General features: G+C 56.4%; 7 protein-coding genes across 7 annotated transcripts; 2 read left to right on the plus strand and 5 right to left on the minus strand.

Annotated features, from left to right (window-relative positions):
- Positions 1-79: 79 nt before the first annotated feature.
- L226DRAFT_479845 (uncharacterized protein) lies at positions 80-1060 on the minus strand. Its single transcript, XM_067676860.1, has 3 exons — positions 943-1060; positions 538-886; positions 80-470 (listed from the first exon to the last, which is right to left on the minus strand). The coding sequence occupies exons 1-2, from the start codon at positions 1043-1045 to the stop codon at positions 543-545; spliced, it is 447 nt and encodes a 148-aa protein (XP_067539657.1). The 5' UTR covers positions 1046-1060; the 3' UTR covers positions 80-470; positions 538-542.
- A 1058-nt stretch (positions 1061-2118) lies between these two features.
- Positions 2119-3216, plus strand: L226DRAFT_530915 (fungal hydrophobin). Its single transcript, XM_067679967.1, has 3 exons — positions 2119-2688; positions 2754-2915; positions 2970-3216. Exons 1-3 carry the CDS (start codon positions 2581-2583, stop codon positions 3009-3011), a joined length of 312 nt encoding a protein of 103 aa, XP_067539658.1. The 5' UTR covers positions 2119-2580; the 3' UTR covers positions 3012-3216.
- On the minus strand, positions 2970-4492 carry L226DRAFT_239850 (concanavalin A-like lectin/glucanase). The gene is made up of 5 exons (XM_067673161.1): positions 4479-4492; positions 3959-4422; positions 3581-3895; positions 3418-3512; positions 2970-3363 (listed from the first exon to the last, which is right to left on the minus strand). Exons 2-5 carry the CDS (start codon positions 4295-4297, stop codon positions 3336-3338), a joined length of 777 nt encoding a protein of 258 aa, XP_067539659.1. The 5' UTR covers positions 4298-4422; positions 4479-4492; the 3' UTR covers positions 2970-3335.
- A 2387-nt stretch (positions 4493-6879) lies between these two features.
- Positions 6880-8254, plus strand: L226DRAFT_530917 (uncharacterized protein). Its single transcript, XM_067679968.1, has 4 exons — positions 6880-7286; positions 7336-7483; positions 7542-7777; positions 7994-8254. Exons 1-4 carry the CDS (start codon positions 7172-7174, stop codon positions 8173-8175), a joined length of 681 nt encoding a protein of 226 aa, XP_067539660.1. The 5' UTR covers positions 6880-7171; the 3' UTR covers positions 8176-8254.
- Positions 8255-8596: 342 nt separating this feature from the next.
- On the minus strand, positions 8597-10988 carry L226DRAFT_239882 (uncharacterized protein). Its single transcript, XM_067673162.1, has 2 exons — positions 10698-10988; positions 8597-10627 (listed from the first exon to the last, which is right to left on the minus strand). The coding sequence occupies exons 1-2, from the start codon at positions 10765-10767 to the stop codon at positions 8697-8699; spliced, it is 2001 nt and encodes a 666-aa protein (XP_067539661.1). The 5' UTR covers positions 10768-10988; the 3' UTR covers positions 8597-8696.
- Positions 10989-11210: 222 nt separating this feature from the next.
- L226DRAFT_567278 (uncharacterized protein) lies at positions 11211-12885 on the minus strand (the record flags this gene model as incomplete). The annotated part of the gene is made up of 2 exons (XM_067684006.1): positions 11211-12812; positions 12871-12885. The coding sequence occupies 2 exons, from the start codon at positions 12883-12885 to the stop codon at positions 11211-11213; spliced, it is 1617 nt and encodes a 538-aa protein (XP_067539662.1).
- Positions 12886-13160: 275 nt separating this feature from the next.
- On the minus strand, positions 13161-14384 carry L226DRAFT_239902 (uncharacterized protein). The gene is made up of 5 exons (XM_067673163.1): positions 14367-14384; positions 13988-14298; positions 13836-13933; positions 13680-13775; positions 13161-13612 (listed from the first exon to the last, which is right to left on the minus strand). The coding sequence occupies exons 2-5, from the start codon at positions 14119-14121 to the stop codon at positions 13437-13439; spliced, it is 504 nt and encodes a 167-aa protein (XP_067539663.1). The 5' UTR covers positions 14122-14298; positions 14367-14384; the 3' UTR covers positions 13161-13436.
- Between the last annotated feature and the right edge of the window lie 226 nt (positions 14385-14610).

Genomic DNA, 14610 nt, shown 5'->3' on the forward strand with positions numbered 1-14610 from the left:
TGAGCTTTTACTTTTGGAAGATAAATATTCGCTCCTCACGTTCATGAAACAGTACCATCCCGCATGAGCGGTCGCGGAGGGACCCCAAATCAGATGAACTCTGCATTATTGCCGTAAGATGAGAGTTGATCGCACAGTCTGTTTATTTTGAGGTGCCTAGAACTCCAGCAGAGCACGGAATGCCGAGGGCGTTAAGACGGACATGGCCGTATTGTCCGCCAAAGCCGCACGATGGACGTACCAGGCCCTCTACTTTGAGTGGGGCAGGCGATACATAATACACTGGGGTAGGTTCTCGTACATACACATCGGAAGCCCGTGACGGGATGAAGACCCACAGGGAAGAAACAAAGAGACACGGACGTACGAAGCACAGCAACAAGTGGTCCAGACACGGATTTACTCGGAGGGCGCATCAACTCCACCAATAGGAACTGCGTGCAGGATCGATATGAAATCACCACCCTCATCTGGCATGATGGTTGGTTAGTGCGTGCCTCCAGAGAACATGAGATCGGATGATGAAAAGAAGCTCACGCGTCCTACTCGAGCCTCGTCGAGGTGTTCTCGTACCCCGTCCACTTGCCCAGATCGTCCTTGACGTCCAGCATCCGCGTCTCATAGAAGATGTGGGCGGTCGGCTTGACGCTCTCCCAGTTCAGGATCTTTCCGGCCTCGTTTCTGGCGAGGTGTGCACCCCATACGCTGTGGTTCCCTGTCTTCGAGCTCGCGGACGTAACGCATGCACCGCAGGACTTGCAGCGCCATCGCGTCTTCCATGGCTTGGCTGGCGGCACGTAAGAGTCCAAGCGATCCTCATGCGGCGCCGGATGCGTCCATGTGAACGCGCTCGAGGGAAAGTGGATGGTGTGTACGAATGGGCAGCCTGCAAGCATCGGTCAGCGGTTCGACACGCCTTGTACATGTGTAACGGTTGCTCACCGGACAAACGTTGACAGTTCGTGCAGTGACAGAATGCACTGAGGGTTGGCGTGCCGGTGACGATGTATGATACCGCACCACAGAAGCATGCACCCTTCAACATGTTTTGTGGCGTTTTGAATACCGAGCTTTCCAAGTCAGCGGGGGTGCGAATTTGCGTAAGAACTCGATATCAGTGCTCTCGTTATTGAGAATTCAGAGCACCGTACACTCTGTGGAGGATGAGGTCGACATCGGCAGTTTGAGACTCGCAGGCTACCCATGGGTCGTGCGTGGGTGCGTCTGTCGCCATCGGGGACCGATCCGGCCCGCCAAACGCGATCATGTGACACTAGGTAGACGCGACGCGACGCGCCCATGAGCGTCTATCCGGTCATCTTCAATGCAGTTTCTATGGAAATGAGAACCCATTGAGTTAAATTATATGCTCACGGATCTGCTAAACATTACGGTCCATCCATGCTCAAATGCGGTGTGCTGCAGCCTAGCCACTCCACCTCCGACGGCAGGGATACGCATGAGGGTATAAGCATGCACGTACAGTATACAAATTGGTCGTGCGAAGAGAAACTGAGGCTCAGAAGGCTGATCCGGTTGAGTACCGGCCGTCCGTCGTTCATAGAAAACTACTTGTTCGAGACTCCGAGTCCCTCGAGACCAAGGAAATTCCGAAGCGCAGTACTGTAAGTACGTGTATTCATGCGGTCGCCTTCGTACATAATCTAACCAGAGTCATCATCACCGTTCCGTCGGAGATCATTCATGCTGAAAGCGGTTAACGTAACGCACAGGTTTAGACTTCCAGACATTCTGGACGTCGGATTCCGAATGGGTGTACAACAGCTACCCTTCGGCCCGTGCGCGCTGAGCTCAACGTTGTGGATCAGACCAAGTGCCCCCGCGACTACCTGTACTGTGCCCTCAGCATCATCCATGACGCTATGGACGACGCGACACCTGGGGCACACCCTCAAACCACTTGTGATGACAAGGGGAGACCTCAGACCCATCGCGGACATATTCTGAAACAAGAACCAAGCTCGAGGCTTCGGACACGAGGATCATTTCCTCGCCTGCAATAAGCGGGGTCACATTCTTCCAAGCCAATTTGGCCGTCCTAAGCGACGAGCGCCCCGTCCGTTCCCCAAAGCCCCACTGTCCACCCGATCATGCCCACGAGCCAGACGGCAAAAGACGAGTGGTCGAGACAGTGCGCCCGTCGGATTCTGTATGCACCAAGCGAGAGGCGAGGCCGCCCATACTGAACGCGCGGTGTATTGTGCCCGACGTTGAAGACTCCATACACCTGGGCCGCCGACGCTAGCCGGTGAAGAGAAGCGGGCGCAGAGCGGCCTTCGGCAGCGGCATGGCCCATGACGGACAAGGGCGACTCTGAGGCGCGAGACTCGGGCGGCACGACAAGTCGTCGCAGCTTCGCGTTCGCGAAGAGCTGGCTTACTGCCATTGGCAGGGCGATAATTGGGGTCACAGAGTCACGGACCAGGCTCCTCCAGCTCGATGTCGGATATATAAACCCTGCAAGAAGGATGAGAGGACTTCAGTTCGCAGTCGCTCCAGCATCCGCAGAACACACGAACACTTTCAACTCACCGAACCCAATCCGTTCAAGTTTTCGCCATGTTCGCTCGCGTCGCTGCTGTTGCCTCTCTCATCGCTCTCCCCGTCCTTGCGGCCGCCGCTGACTGCAGCACTGGTCCCATTCAGTGCTGCCAGAGCCTCGAGAAAGTACGTATCCTTGTCTCTAGAATCGAACCCGTTGACGGTGCTGATGCCGATATACCATTCCACAGGCCGACTCTGCGGCTGGCTCTGCCATCCTCTCCCTCCTCGGCGTTGTCGTCCAGGACGTGACCGCTCAGATCGGTCTCACCTGCTCCCCGATCTCCGTCGTCGGTGTTGGCGCCGGCAGTGCCTGCAACGCGAACGCTGTCTGCTGCCAGAACAACAACGTCGTGAGTTTCTCGCTAACATCGTGCCTCGAGGCGACACTCACCGAATCGTTCCAGGGTGGCCTCATTTCCATTGGCTGTCTTCCCGTTGAGCTCTGAGTAGCTTGACGTAGTTGTTCGCGTTCTGCACACGAGTGGATGATAGCATACCAGCTGCATAATGTCATGATCGTTCCGGCTTCCCCAGTGCTTGCTTGACCGCGTGAGATGCAGTATGTTAGAGATTCAACCCAACTTGAATTGTTGAATAATAGCGAGGTACATGTTTGTTCTCCATCCACCGTGTCGTGACGCATCGCCTACTACTCAGAGCGTTCGTTGTAATACTCCTTGCAAATTGGTCTTACCCAAGCTGTGCGAAGGTGCGAGTGACATGGAGAGTATCCGGTGCCAAAAGACGCGACGATACAGTACACCATATACTCAGTTGATCGCCAGGCTGTATGCAGACCTGCAAATAAACACATCTCAGCTCGAGCATCGACGAACCCAGAAGGACACATACGTTGTCAGCGTAGCGCTGCCCGATGTCGGCTCCGTGCCCGCCTGCGCAGTGACAAGGTACTGCGACGAAGACACGCCCTCGTTCTGCGTCAAGTACTGCATCGTGGCCGCAATACGGTCGTCAGCGATGCATGCACATTAGCTACCGTAGCTCCAACACTCACTGTGAAGAACGCCTTGAGGTCCCCGCTGAAGCTCGTGATGGTCCCGCTCGTGGGCAGGAACGAGAACACGTTGTTCGCGCCGTTCGAGCCGCTGTAGAGATTCCAGGTGTGTCCCGCAAGCGAGATGCTCGACGCGACGGGCACGGGCTTCCCGTCTGAGCCGTACTGGAACGAGATTGGGCCGGCGTTGAAGTTGGCGAGCCAGATCATGATCTCGTTGACATTCGAGCCCCCAGCGGTGTTCGACGTGAACAGATCGTACGCGACGTCTGCGACGATCGAGCCCGAGGTGGACTGGGACCACTTCCACGTCGTCTGCAGGTTTATGACGTATGAGTCAGCTCAGCGCGGACAACTGAGAGAAGAACGCAGACGCACCGGCATGCTGCTGATTGCGCTGAGCTGCTTGTTGATGCCCTGGTTGAGCTGTATGTTTGTGAAGCTCTTCACGCCAGTACCGCCCGTCCACGTCCAGTTCGTCGCCCACGAGACGGTGCTCCCGCTGAGGCTGGCAAGGTGCGCGCACTGGGAGCCACTCGTCGCGCCGTCCTTACCCCACTGGTCAAGCAGGAGCGAGTACTGCCCCGCGGTCACGACGTCCCACTGGCCACAGTGGGAGGACGTGTCAATGTTTTGGCGTGCCTCGAGCTCTGCCGGGGCTGCGGACGCCAGGAACGGCGCGGCGAGGAGGATGAGGGTGAGTCCTTTAGCGAACATGTTGTTGGTGCAATGCGGGTGCGAGCTGCGAGCTTATAGTCGATCCCAGAGGATGAGGGGACACGCGGGCGACCGGCATATTATATACCGGAGCGGAGCTCAGCGTTGAGCACGACCGGAGGTGTCTAGATGCAGTCGTGAGCCACGCATACACCCAATCCCGTTCAATAGAACTACTCACGGATCAATGCCCGCTTGTTCCTCGCGCCTCTGGAGCAGAAAGGGCACCTATTTCTGAGTGCATGACCCGCCCGGACAGCGCTGAGAGGCTGCACAAGGTCGCAGAAAGTAATCCTCGGAGTTTTTAGAACTTGGGAAGGGACGGGTTCTCGCAGATGTGCGAGCGCGATCACCGCATACGGCAATCGCCAACGGGACCGAGACTGGCCGGGCAGAATGCTGCTGGAACTTGGCCTTTCATGACATCAGGCGGAGGTGGAGAAACCAGCGAATGTACCAGCTGGTCTTAGCATGTGCTACAGCGGAAGATCCTATAGCAACTCACCTATGCGCAGCGGCCCGGCCGGAACGCGACTGCGGGTGCAAGTCTTGTCGAGCGGTCAAGTGGTAGTCTCAACATAAAATTGTTCATGGGTGCGGCACGACGACGTGGGAGGGAAGAGAGTTGGGACCGCATGAACTTCGGATGTTGCCGCTGGATCACGCGAAGACGGTTTGCGAGGTAGGAAAGTTTACCTGCATCAAAGACAACACTAATGGACGTCAGGGACATGCGTATGAAGACCGTAGAGGATTATGAGGACGATACTCACCCTAGGCAAGTACTTTGAGTCATCAGCCCATCCACGGGATCGTTAATTCCCCGCGGTCCCAGGGATACGACGCAAGGAGCCTCAGAGATCATCGACCAGCTCTTGGAGGAACATCCAACGTCGGAATGTCCTATGGAGAACCAGCAAATACAAATGACATGGAGCAGCCGAGTGAGAACACCGGGCCTATGGACAGCGTCAGGGCCGTCGTCGTCGTAATATTCGACTTCGCGGGACATACCTATGGCGTTCGCATAACTATGCTGAGCCGAATGAAGTGGACGTTCAAGTGGGCTTGAATGCAGTAATGCCAATTTTTTTCTTCCATATCACCTGGCATGCCATAGAGGCCGCTATGAGGGCCCTACTACAAAGTATGATACCGATCACAGTTGAAAATCTGGCAGCGCACGTCAATCGTCAGCAGCGATGTTGATCATGGTCTTCAAAACTCACAGACAACGATGTATGGCGGCCAATTTGAATGACGCAGCGCCGCATAGAAAAGCTAGCTGCGGCTGCGGAGAAGTCAGGCGCCCTTGGACCGCGATCCCTCAGCTCCCCCCCTCCTGTCCCCACTTCTATTACCACTTTGCACTGCATCTTCTCGCAATCGCAATGCATTCAGCCTCGACAGCGAACATCGGCCACTCATCGATATATCGATCATGGAAGGCGTCCAGAATCCAGACTGCGGTCATACCTGCATGTCCTCGCTAGGCAGTACAACTTGACAGTCGACAGAACACGACGCTCGCACGCGGCTGCGGCCAAGTCCTCGTTGCGAACGGCACGTAATGCTTTCGCACCGAAGACTCTCGCTAGCTGGTGAGAGATGTGCTGCTCAATCGCGTTTGCACCTAGAAGTTTTCTGACGGGCTTCGTACTAGTACAGGAGGTGTACAAAGGAACATAGCCTCCGACCCGCCTCGGAGCGATGTGCCTAGCCGGTACCTCCCGTCGTCAGGCGGAAAGCCGCTGCTCACCGTGAGCGGCGCAGTGCAACTCACCCATGTCGTGACATGGTGATGCGACATTGAATCCGTCACTTGCCGTCTGAAACAAGGCGCATCGCAGGTCAGTGGATCCTGGCTAAGTAGCGTACGCGAGGAAGCAACCCCCGGTGTAGGTCCGGAATAAGATCATCATAGCGTGGCGGCTAAACGCAGGGTTTAAATGTTCAATGATTAGGACGTCCGGAGGTGCGCCGTTCGTATCGGATTCAAGCCGATATTGACAAGATGTGGATAAGGTCTTGGCACCTGCACGCATGAAGCTCTCGCGCTCTGTGGATGTGTGAGAAAGAAAGCAAGGCTATCCGCCGCTCGAGACTCTGGAGAAGATGGACAAGGTGTTGAGTAGCGATGGGACGTACGGCGAGGGCGATGGCAGGGGGCGGTGGCTGGCGGTGGGCGGTGGGTAATGTACTTGGCAGAATGCTGCCAATTCGCCAGTGGCAATTGCCAACGGCATTTGCCATATCTGCCGGGTTCATCGCTGGGCAGAATGTGGCAGAAGTACGGCGTCTATAGCCATATTTGGTAATTCTTGGTGACGAACACGACGAACTTGCGAGTTCTCGCACTGAGTAGGTCGTAAAGCTGCCAATACAGAGCAATGAATTGATGATCCATACTCTCGAGACGATCCTGGGTTGCTTTTGGTGGTGTTCCAGGTGTCAACTCAGCGGATGTGGTACCAGGCGCTAAGTTATTTGCCAGGCAACTGCCAGGCTATGGCAATTGCCATTGCCATTTCTGCCGGCACTCTCGCCCAAAACAATTCTGCCCGGTACACTAGCGGTGGGCGGAAGGGGCAGAGCCGGGCGCCTGCGCAGCGCCTGTGCTTTTCCGCACAGCCCTTCGCCCGGTGTTCCCGCCTTCGCCTTGCTCAGCATCGCCATCACGCCTCTGCCATCCCTGTCGTTATAAGAATCATGTCCCCGGTCCCTGGCGTCCTCCATCCCATCCCCTTCTCCTCTCTTCTCTCTGTCCCAGAGGGTTCCCGTTTCTGTTTCGCTCTCCTCTGGTTGACGACCTTTTATCTTTCTCGCGCGCCCCGCCCAGTTAGCTAGCACTCGAGCCTCAAGCCGCAGGTCAAAATGTCGAAGCACTTCTGCTGCTGCATTCCCGTCCGTTTTGCGGTATTCTTCTTCTCCCTGCTCTCCTTCCTGGCCGCAGGCGCATCGGCCGCTCTGGGCTGGTTCATTGTCTACTGTGAGTCGAGCACTCGTCTCTCCAAGTCGAGTTACTCATGTATATACAGTGATCAACACGAACCAGCTGGATAAGGCCGAGACGAACCTCAGCGACGACCAGAAGAAGGTGTTCGAGGACTTCGTACACAAGTACAAGTGGGGCTTCATCGTCGCCGCCCTCATCTTCACGTTCATCTGCCTGATGTCCTTCTTCGGGTGCGTTTCATTTTGTCATTCTCCTCTCATCATATCCTGACGCGTTGTCATCCTATAGTTTCATCGGTTCCATCGTGCGCAACCGCCGCATGGTGAAGGCGTATTCGTACATGACCATTCTCATCTTTGTCCTCGGTTCCGTCGCCACTGGCTTCGTGCTCTACCTCACTTGGAGCGAACGCTCGTTCTGCACGACCATCGACGGCACAAAGACTTGTATCCAGTCGAACCTGAACACTGGCTCCAAGATTGGCTTTACCATCGGCTCCGTCATCCAGTGGCTGATCGACCTCTGTGAGTATCCATGTTCTCTCCATTCCCGCGTTTCCCCTTGCTGGCGCCCGCGCAACCGCAATTCGCAATTCGGTATCCTACGCATCTGCGCCTGCTCCGGTTCGCGCTATGTCCCTATCCTCGCATGCCAAAAATCTTTCCATCTCTATCACTCTCCGAGCGCGCATATGGGCGGTGATGCTGACCACACGCTTCTCTTCCTTATAATTCATTTAGACATCGTCGTCGCCATTCGCCGGTACTATGAGCAACTCGAGGAGGAGCGCGAGTACCGCCACGACTTCCGTCTCAAGCCCACCTCGGGCGGCACGTACGAGGCCAAGGAGGGCCTCATGACCCAGGGCCACTACCCCTACAGCGACAACACGAACGCGTTCGGCTCGAACAGCCACGCATGATCGGTTGACGAGTCCGCGGATTGGCAGTAACACGGTTACATCATGCGGGTGTACGATACTAGTGTGCGCGCGTTGCGCTAATGCTTGGGCGGAGGTGGACGGGCACGGGCGGTGTGCGTGCGTCTCTGTGTTCTTTGCTTTGCTTTCAATCTTTCTCCTATCTATCACGCTGTATCCCTGAACGGACTTTACTCTCTTACGCCTTCTAACATGCTACATCCATTGAAACATTTACTTTCCTCTTGTGTGCGCGCGACGTCAACTCGCAGGACCCGAGAACTCCTGAACAGCCTTGTCTCCCTGCTACGCAGCCTCTGTCTCAGGTGAGTTGTTTCAGTGTCATATTTGTGGTTGATCTCGCGCGCTGAATCCCCCTTTCGCCGCTCGACGATATGCGTCGCGCTTAGCTCGTCTAGTACTACTCGAACGCGTCCAATGCGCGTTCAAAGTGGCGTCCTCTGAAATGTGATTGCTACAACATGAGAGATTCACCGACATCGCTAATGACTACATGAACAACTTCAATTGGCAAGAATGACATCCACCTCAACAGGTGTCTCAGTCAACTCGGTCATCCTGCGCAACTGCTGCGTTCGCTTCTTGTTCAGCTTCCCTCTATTGGATCCTTTGGCCGACAAGAGCACGACGTGCAGGTGGGCCAGCTTCCTCGCTCCGTTTTCCGCCCGCGAACGCAGACAAGTTGCGAGGTCCTGCGCAAAGCCGCCGTACCAGCATACACAATGCAGGCACAACGCACCAAGCTCCGGCAGGGGGACGTCGACATTCGCCACCTCCTTCTCTTTACCCTTCCCTTCCTTCCTTCCTTTGGTGGACTTGCCCGTATGCCCGTACCCATGGCCCAAGGTGTAGGGTGCCGAAAGCGCGAAGAGGAAGTCGCGGATGTGCTCCCGCGTCACTAACGAGCTGCCCTGGAAGAACAGCACGGCGAGCCCGCGCAGCGTGCCAAACAGGTGCCCGAATCCGGCTGCGCTCAGACCATGGTACACTTCCAGCTGCCGCAACGGAGCATGCGCGAAGAGCTCCGCAAATTCGCGCGCCGCCTCATCCTCCTCCGCCACGTCCAGAGGGCAGCGCTCCATGTCTAGGATGTCCATGGTAAGCATTCCTGCGCACCTGCCGCCGCTCTGGATAGCCTTTCCCGCCTCCTCTCCCTTTGCGTGCCCGTTGTCGTACGTGAGCTGGGCATGCACGTCTCGCAGCCTACGACCCTGGCACGCACAGGGTGTATGGGCTTCGAACTGCCATGCACCCCTAAACGACGCGCTCACTGCAGCGGCGAGAACGGGCAGGCACGCGGGGTCTGCGGGGAGGTACTGGCAGAACGTCTTGTGGTCTCTGTGGGACCGTGCTGTGGACACCGTTGTCCACATGCGCTCTGGCAGGCGCAGGTACGAGAGGAAGTGGCGGCACGATGTCGTCTTGCCGGTGCTCAGCTCGATGGTGTCCGCTTGGGGGGGACAGAGGACCGACAGGGTCTGAAGCTTGGGCAGGGCGACAGTGCGCCCTGCCGTACCGCCACCGCCGCAGTCGTCGCAGAGGCAGAACGGAAACGAGTTGCAGAGCGTGAGGTGCTCGAGCGTCGGGTGGCATGCATCGAGCGCGTCGAGGAATTCGTCGAATGTGGGCCTTGTTTTCAGATGGGGACCCTGCGGCTGCGATTCAATGAGCTCGAGGCTCCGGAGGCCTCGCAGGAGCGACGCTCTAGGGGGAAGATAGAGCGAGTTCAGGTGGAGCGTGTGCAAGGACGGAAACAACGGCTCGCTCTTGTCCTCCAGCCGGAACACGTCGTAGAGGCACTTTCCCGCGAATGGCGCATCGCGCCTCGAGGCGTCCAGGTACAGCTCCTTCAATGCGGGCAGGCCCACCATGAACAGCGAACTTAGGGCATGCAGGGAGTCCGCAGCAACGTCTCTCGGTACTCTGAGAGACCGGATGCGCCCCGCGTGTGTGACTAGGAGGGCGGCAGCTTGGAAGACCGTCGTGCGGTCGTACAAGCGGAGGTCGAGAGGTGCGCTGGCCGAACGGTCCAGGCAGAGCCGCAGCCACTCGACGGAACTCCCGACGTCAACAGCGCGCCAGAGGATCGGAAATGCACACGCAACCGTGTGCCAGTGGCGGCAGACGAGGTTTACGACGAGCCAGTCGGTCGAAATCAGCTTAGCATCCCAGAGCTCGTCTTCATCGGACTCCGCAGGGCTCGCGAGGGCTTTGAAGATCGTAAAGAGCACTTCGGACGGGAGTCTGTTGATGCCTTGGGGCTTGTCCGCGTCTGGAAGGCTTTCGCAGATCGCGACGAACTCATTGACCTTGCCGAACAGAATTTCGGTTGGGAGTGCGTTGATTACGCCGGGATCCGGTGGAGGTCGCGCGGGGATCTCGTAGATCCCTTCGAACTCATTGTCCTTGCCGCACATAACCGCAAGGACATCCTCTGCATCCGGGGGTTCAGTGAGGAGCATGGTCAGCTGATATTAGTTTGGTTAGGTGCGTGCCAAGCTCACTCATATTGAAGTAGTCTCCGGGTGTTGGGACTTGAAACGGGGGCGAGGGGGGCGGGGTACGGGCCTCCATCGCGGTGTGGCTCAGACTGGTGGTAGGTGTGTGTTACGTCCGTTCCGTTCGATTTCTGACTCTTATCATCCCAAGCAGGAGATGCGTCGTTTCTGAGTACGCTGCACAAAGCGATGGTGGAGAGAGCTCTTTGGTGCACGTTGACAGTGTCGTCTAGGTTACATGCAGCTTACGACCAATGGGGCCTTCTACGACAGTGGCACAATCGCTATGAGGGAAATCCTGATAAGAACAATGCATTGCGTACCCTTGATGCACTTTGTCGGCCGCTGTCATCATGGTCACCGTATCCGAGTACAGAGGACAAAACCTTTTCTCATCCATGGCGGACAAAGCACGATGTTACCTTCACGCCCTCGGCGTGTTGAAAGTGAGCACCGCAGCGAAGACATTGGTCCACAGATGCATACATGTACAGGTGGTATATGGCGACGTCAGCAATCCTAATCATAACCAACATAACACATCACGCCCCAACTCTCCTTCATGAAAGGCTCCAGATCGTCGAGCATGTCTTCGAGATCCTCGTCGTCCGGGACGCCCTTCTTAGGGGCAACCTCGATGTCGAGCGTCGATAACTTCCCCGCGCCGCACGCCATACGCGCCCCTAAGCAAGTTGCAATGCAGCCAAGCATGGTGTCTCTCCACGGGGACTCGCTGAGACGAAGCTTACACAAGGCTGGGAGGACCGGGCCCCTGCCATCGTATCCCGGGGACCGGAAGGAGGACAGGAAGTGGTCGAAGGTGGACTGGCGTCCACCCATGGAGACCGTGAGGCCGCGTAGGAGGGGAAAGGTCTGGAAGGTCTGCACAAGGGTCTCCTTGCCAGCGTCGCAGTTGAGGGTGATATGCGTGAGCGGCGCGCGGGAGAACACAGCATTGAAGTCGGAGAGTGCAGCATCCGGGGGATACGCATCCTTCATGTAGCCGCCTGCACACATCTCGTACCTCACGGACAACGTTGCCCAGTTGTCACACTTGACTGTGAAGATGAGGATCTCGACACCGTGGCTCATGCAAGAAGCGGATGTAGCGTGGGTGAGGAAAGGGAAAGTGTCGGAGTCTCGTGGCAGGAGGCCGTGGAGGCCATGGAAGTTTTCCAGGTCTTCCAAACCCATCCATATGGAGACGGACGTGGTCGGGGCGAGTTTCATGCGTGAGAGCATGGCGCAGACATCAGAAGGGCGATGGCTGGAATGACCGGACGTCAAACCAAGTTTGCGCAGGAGAGGAAGGGAGACGATGCGTGAGGATTTCCAGTATGCGTTAATGGCCTGCTCATCTCCGAATATGAAGGTGTCCAGAGGAATGGAGAAGTTCAAATTCAACTCCTCTAGCCGTTGGAATGACTCCAGTATGCCAAGGAACGCGTCGAGGGAGGTGAGGCGATTTTTGTACCGAGGCGTGCAAGTCTCAAGGTCCAGCACGCGCAGGTGCTCGTATGGAATCTTCTTCCAGTCGATGTCTGACTCGCGCGCGCGAAGAACTTCAAGACTGGGGTGATCGCCCTGGTTGACGTGTACAGCTGAGTCCCCTGGGGAGTGAAACTCCTTGAGAAGCGGCATCGGGACCCCTTTCAGATAATGCAGACTGCACCAGGCAGACTGGCCCTGACGCGGCAGCACGGACAATTTGGATATCCGGGAGGCATGGGGAACCACCAGGTCTCCGGCTTCCTTCGCCGTGTCCATGTCGTGGAATCTGACATCGAGGGGAGCTGTTCCCGAACGCTCCAAGCAGAGCTTCAGCCAACCGAGGTTAGAGTACACGTCGATCACCTGCCACAGCATCGGCGTGTTGACTGCAACGTTGTACCAACGATGGCACACTTCGGTCACGACGAGCCACTGGACACAGCCCTTTGTCTTCTGCCACGAGTCGTCCTCGTCGTCATCCTCCTCTTCGTCTTCGCTATCGTACTCGTCGTCATCGTCCGACGGAGAGGCGGCAAGGGCTAGGAAAATCTCTACGAGAATTTCCGTGGGCATGAAGTTGATAAACCCCGCTGCGAGGATGCCAATTGCAGTGAGATGAGGGTCGAGGTTCTTTCAAGTCGAGTAAGAGTCAGACAAATGATGATGTGAGTGTCAATTGGATACCTACCAACGGCACTATCATGGTAACGATTCAAAGTGGGGGATCGACTGGAGAAAGAGAAGGATGGCGTTCAAGAGTCAAGAGAAGGGAAGGTGTCTTGACGGGCTCTATATTGGGAATGGCATAACAAAGAACCATGCATCTGGAAGACTAGTCGTGCACGAGGCAGACCAGAGGCTTTGTTCACAGCATCACGTCACGCAGAAGGAATACCCAGGCAACTTGCGAGAATTAATCAGTGAAACTGTACAGGTAATGCGCTATAGAGAGCAACTGTCAAGCCAAAGAACTACTTCACGATACCAAGAAGATGAACGACAGAACGACAGCAGCGCCAGCAGACACAATACTGATCGCGTTGGCGCTTGCACCATTATTCGACCCACCACTCGCGGGAGCAGTCGAGCTTGAACTTGGCACAGAGAGAACAGTAGCAGAAGATGTTCCTGACGATGTCGCGGACGAAGCAGTCATGCTGGACGCAGAGGTCGAGGACGGCGGAGCCTCAACGGAGGCCGAAGTTGAACCCACAGATGAGGTCGAGGACACGGAGGTGGACGTGGTGGAACCGGTCACTGAAGCGGATATGCTCGTCGCGGTGCTTGTGCTGGATGCGGATGCGGATGTGGAGACCGAAGACGCCGTCTGCGACGCCGAGATGGTATTGATGGTGACGCTCGTGCCCAGCGTTCCCGTCCCACTTGGATCGGCAGGGTTCTCAATGGTGAAGAACTGGCTCCAATTGTCGCTTTGGCCAACCACTGATGCGTCCACATCAGAACAAAGTCTAAGAGAACGGGGAGGAACACACGTACAGACAAGGAAGTAGTTGTGCGCAGTCGGGAAGGTGGGGACAATGATGTCCACCTGCTGCTGTAGGTACGTGAAGTCTGATGCCAACGGTTCTGTGACTGGCCGACGAACGCCCTCAGTCAGAAAGACCGATTGTGAGGTATGACCTGGGCACTTACACCAGATGTACCGCGAGTTGTTGGTCAGGTGGCCTATGAAGATCTTTCCCCTCAGCGGGTTCAGACCGGGGTCGTAGACGTTGATGCCGTCAATGCTCCTGCAACGAGCCCATAATTCTAACATCGTTCTGAGAGCTGCCATCCTAACTCACCACTTCACAGTCTGCCTCTCGCCTGCTTTCCACACGTCTCCAGTCTTCGGCACGATGATGGGCGGAGGCAAGTTCTGCGCACAAACAACAGCGAACAAAGACGCGAACAAGACGTAGAACAGCGAAGATGCCATGTCGAACACAGCAGAGAAGTGGAACTTGGAAGGCTGCAAGACGGTGTACAAGGGCCAAAAGACGACGTGCCATCTCTGCCAATCGCGGGGCTATATATGGGCAAATCGTGCTCGCCTGTTACCCTGCCGGTGAAGTTCGGATGTCCAATTTGACAGTCAAATTCATGGGCATGATGGCTGATGGCGGGCGCAGGAGCGGCTTTGAGCCTTCGACTATGTAGTCCAGATCCAAGGACAAGACATACCATCGTATACCAGCGTATACCTAGGAGACCACTGATACCCTATGGCGAACAGCTTTGCAACAAGGCGAACAGAACAATGAGGAGGGCATAGCACACCATGCGGAGCAGTGCCAGGATGGCCGCGGGCGCGGGTTTCAGATGGCGGTTCGGGATTGTCAATTTCAGATTGCCGTAACTTGAAGGCCTGTCTCCATCGAGCTGTGCGCTGTCTGTTTACCCGCTGGAGGGGACGTACGTAGTCACG

Source organism: Lentinus tigrinus, assembly GCF_003813185.1.
Source record: "Lentinus tigrinus ALCF2SS1-7 unplaced genomic scaffold L226scaffold_4, whole genome shotgun sequence".
In the NCBI taxonomy this organism is placed as follows: Eukaryota; Fungi; Basidiomycota; class Agaricomycetes; order Polyporales; family Polyporaceae; genus Lentinus; species Lentinus tigrinus.

Bases quoted from the DNA above. Each gene is read 5' to 3' on its own strand.
- L226DRAFT_479845 (XM_067676860.1), bottom strand. From the start codon at position 1,045: ATGTTGAAGGGTGCATGCTTCTGTGGTGCGGTATCATACATCGTCACC. The intron at 887-942 runs GTGAGCAACCGT...CGATGCTTGCAG, and splicing joins GAACTGTCAACGTTTGTCCG to GCTGCCCATTCGTACACACC.
- L226DRAFT_530915 (XM_067679967.1), top strand. From the start codon at position 2,581: ATGTTCGCTCGCGTCGCTGCTGTTGCCTCTCTCATCGCTCTCCCCGTC. The intron at 2,689-2,753 runs GTACGTATCCTT...ACCATTCCACAG, and splicing joins GCTGCCAGAGCCTCGAGAAA to GCCGACTCTGCGGCTGGCTC. The intron at 2,916-2,969 runs GTGAGTTTCTCG...GAATCGTTCCAG, and splicing joins GCTGCCAGAACAACAACGTC to GGTGGCCTCATTTCCATTGG.
- L226DRAFT_239850 (XM_067673161.1), bottom strand. From the start codon at position 4,297: ATGTTCGCTAAAGGACTCACCCTCATCCTCCTCGCCGCGCCGTTCCTG. The intron at 3,513-3,580 runs GTGAGTGTTGGA...GCCACGATGCAG, and splicing joins ACCTCAAGGCGTTCTTCACA to TACTTGACGCAGAACGAGGG. The intron at 3,364-3,417 runs GTATGTGTCCTT...GTTTATTTGCAG, and splicing joins GGCAGCGCTACGCTGACAAC to GTCTGCATACAGCCTGGCGA.
- L226DRAFT_530917 (XM_067679968.1), top strand. From the start codon at position 7,172: ATGTCGAAGCACTTCTGCTGCTGCATTCCCGTCCGTTTTGCGGTATTC. The intron at 7,484-7,541 runs GTGCGTTTCATT...GTCATCCTATAG, and splicing joins TGCCTGATGTCCTTCTTCGG to TTTCATCGGTTCCATCGTGC. The intron at 7,778-7,993 runs GTGAGTATCCAT...TAATTCATTTAG, and splicing joins CCAGTGGCTGATCGACCTCT to ACATCGTCGTCGCCATTCGC.
- L226DRAFT_239882 (XM_067673162.1), bottom strand. From the start codon at position 10,767: ATGGAGGCCCGTACCCCGCCCCCCTCGCCCCCGTTTCAAGTCCCAACA. The intron at 10,628-10,697 runs GTGAGCTTGGCA...CCCCGGATGCAG, and splicing joins CGGAGACTACTTCAATATGA to AGGATGTCCTTGCGGTTATG.
- L226DRAFT_239902 (XM_067673163.1), bottom strand. From the start codon at position 14,121: ATGGCATCTTCGCTGTTCTACGTCTTGTTCGCGTCTTTGTTCGCTGTT. The intron at 13,776-13,835 runs GTAAGTGCCCAG...TTCGTCGGCCAG, and splicing joins CAACTCGCGGTACATCTGGT to TCACAGAACCGTTGGCATCA. The intron at 13,613-13,679 runs GTACGTGTGTTC...GGTTGGCCAAAG, and splicing joins GCACAACTACTTCCTTGTCT to CGACAATTGGAGCCAGTTCT.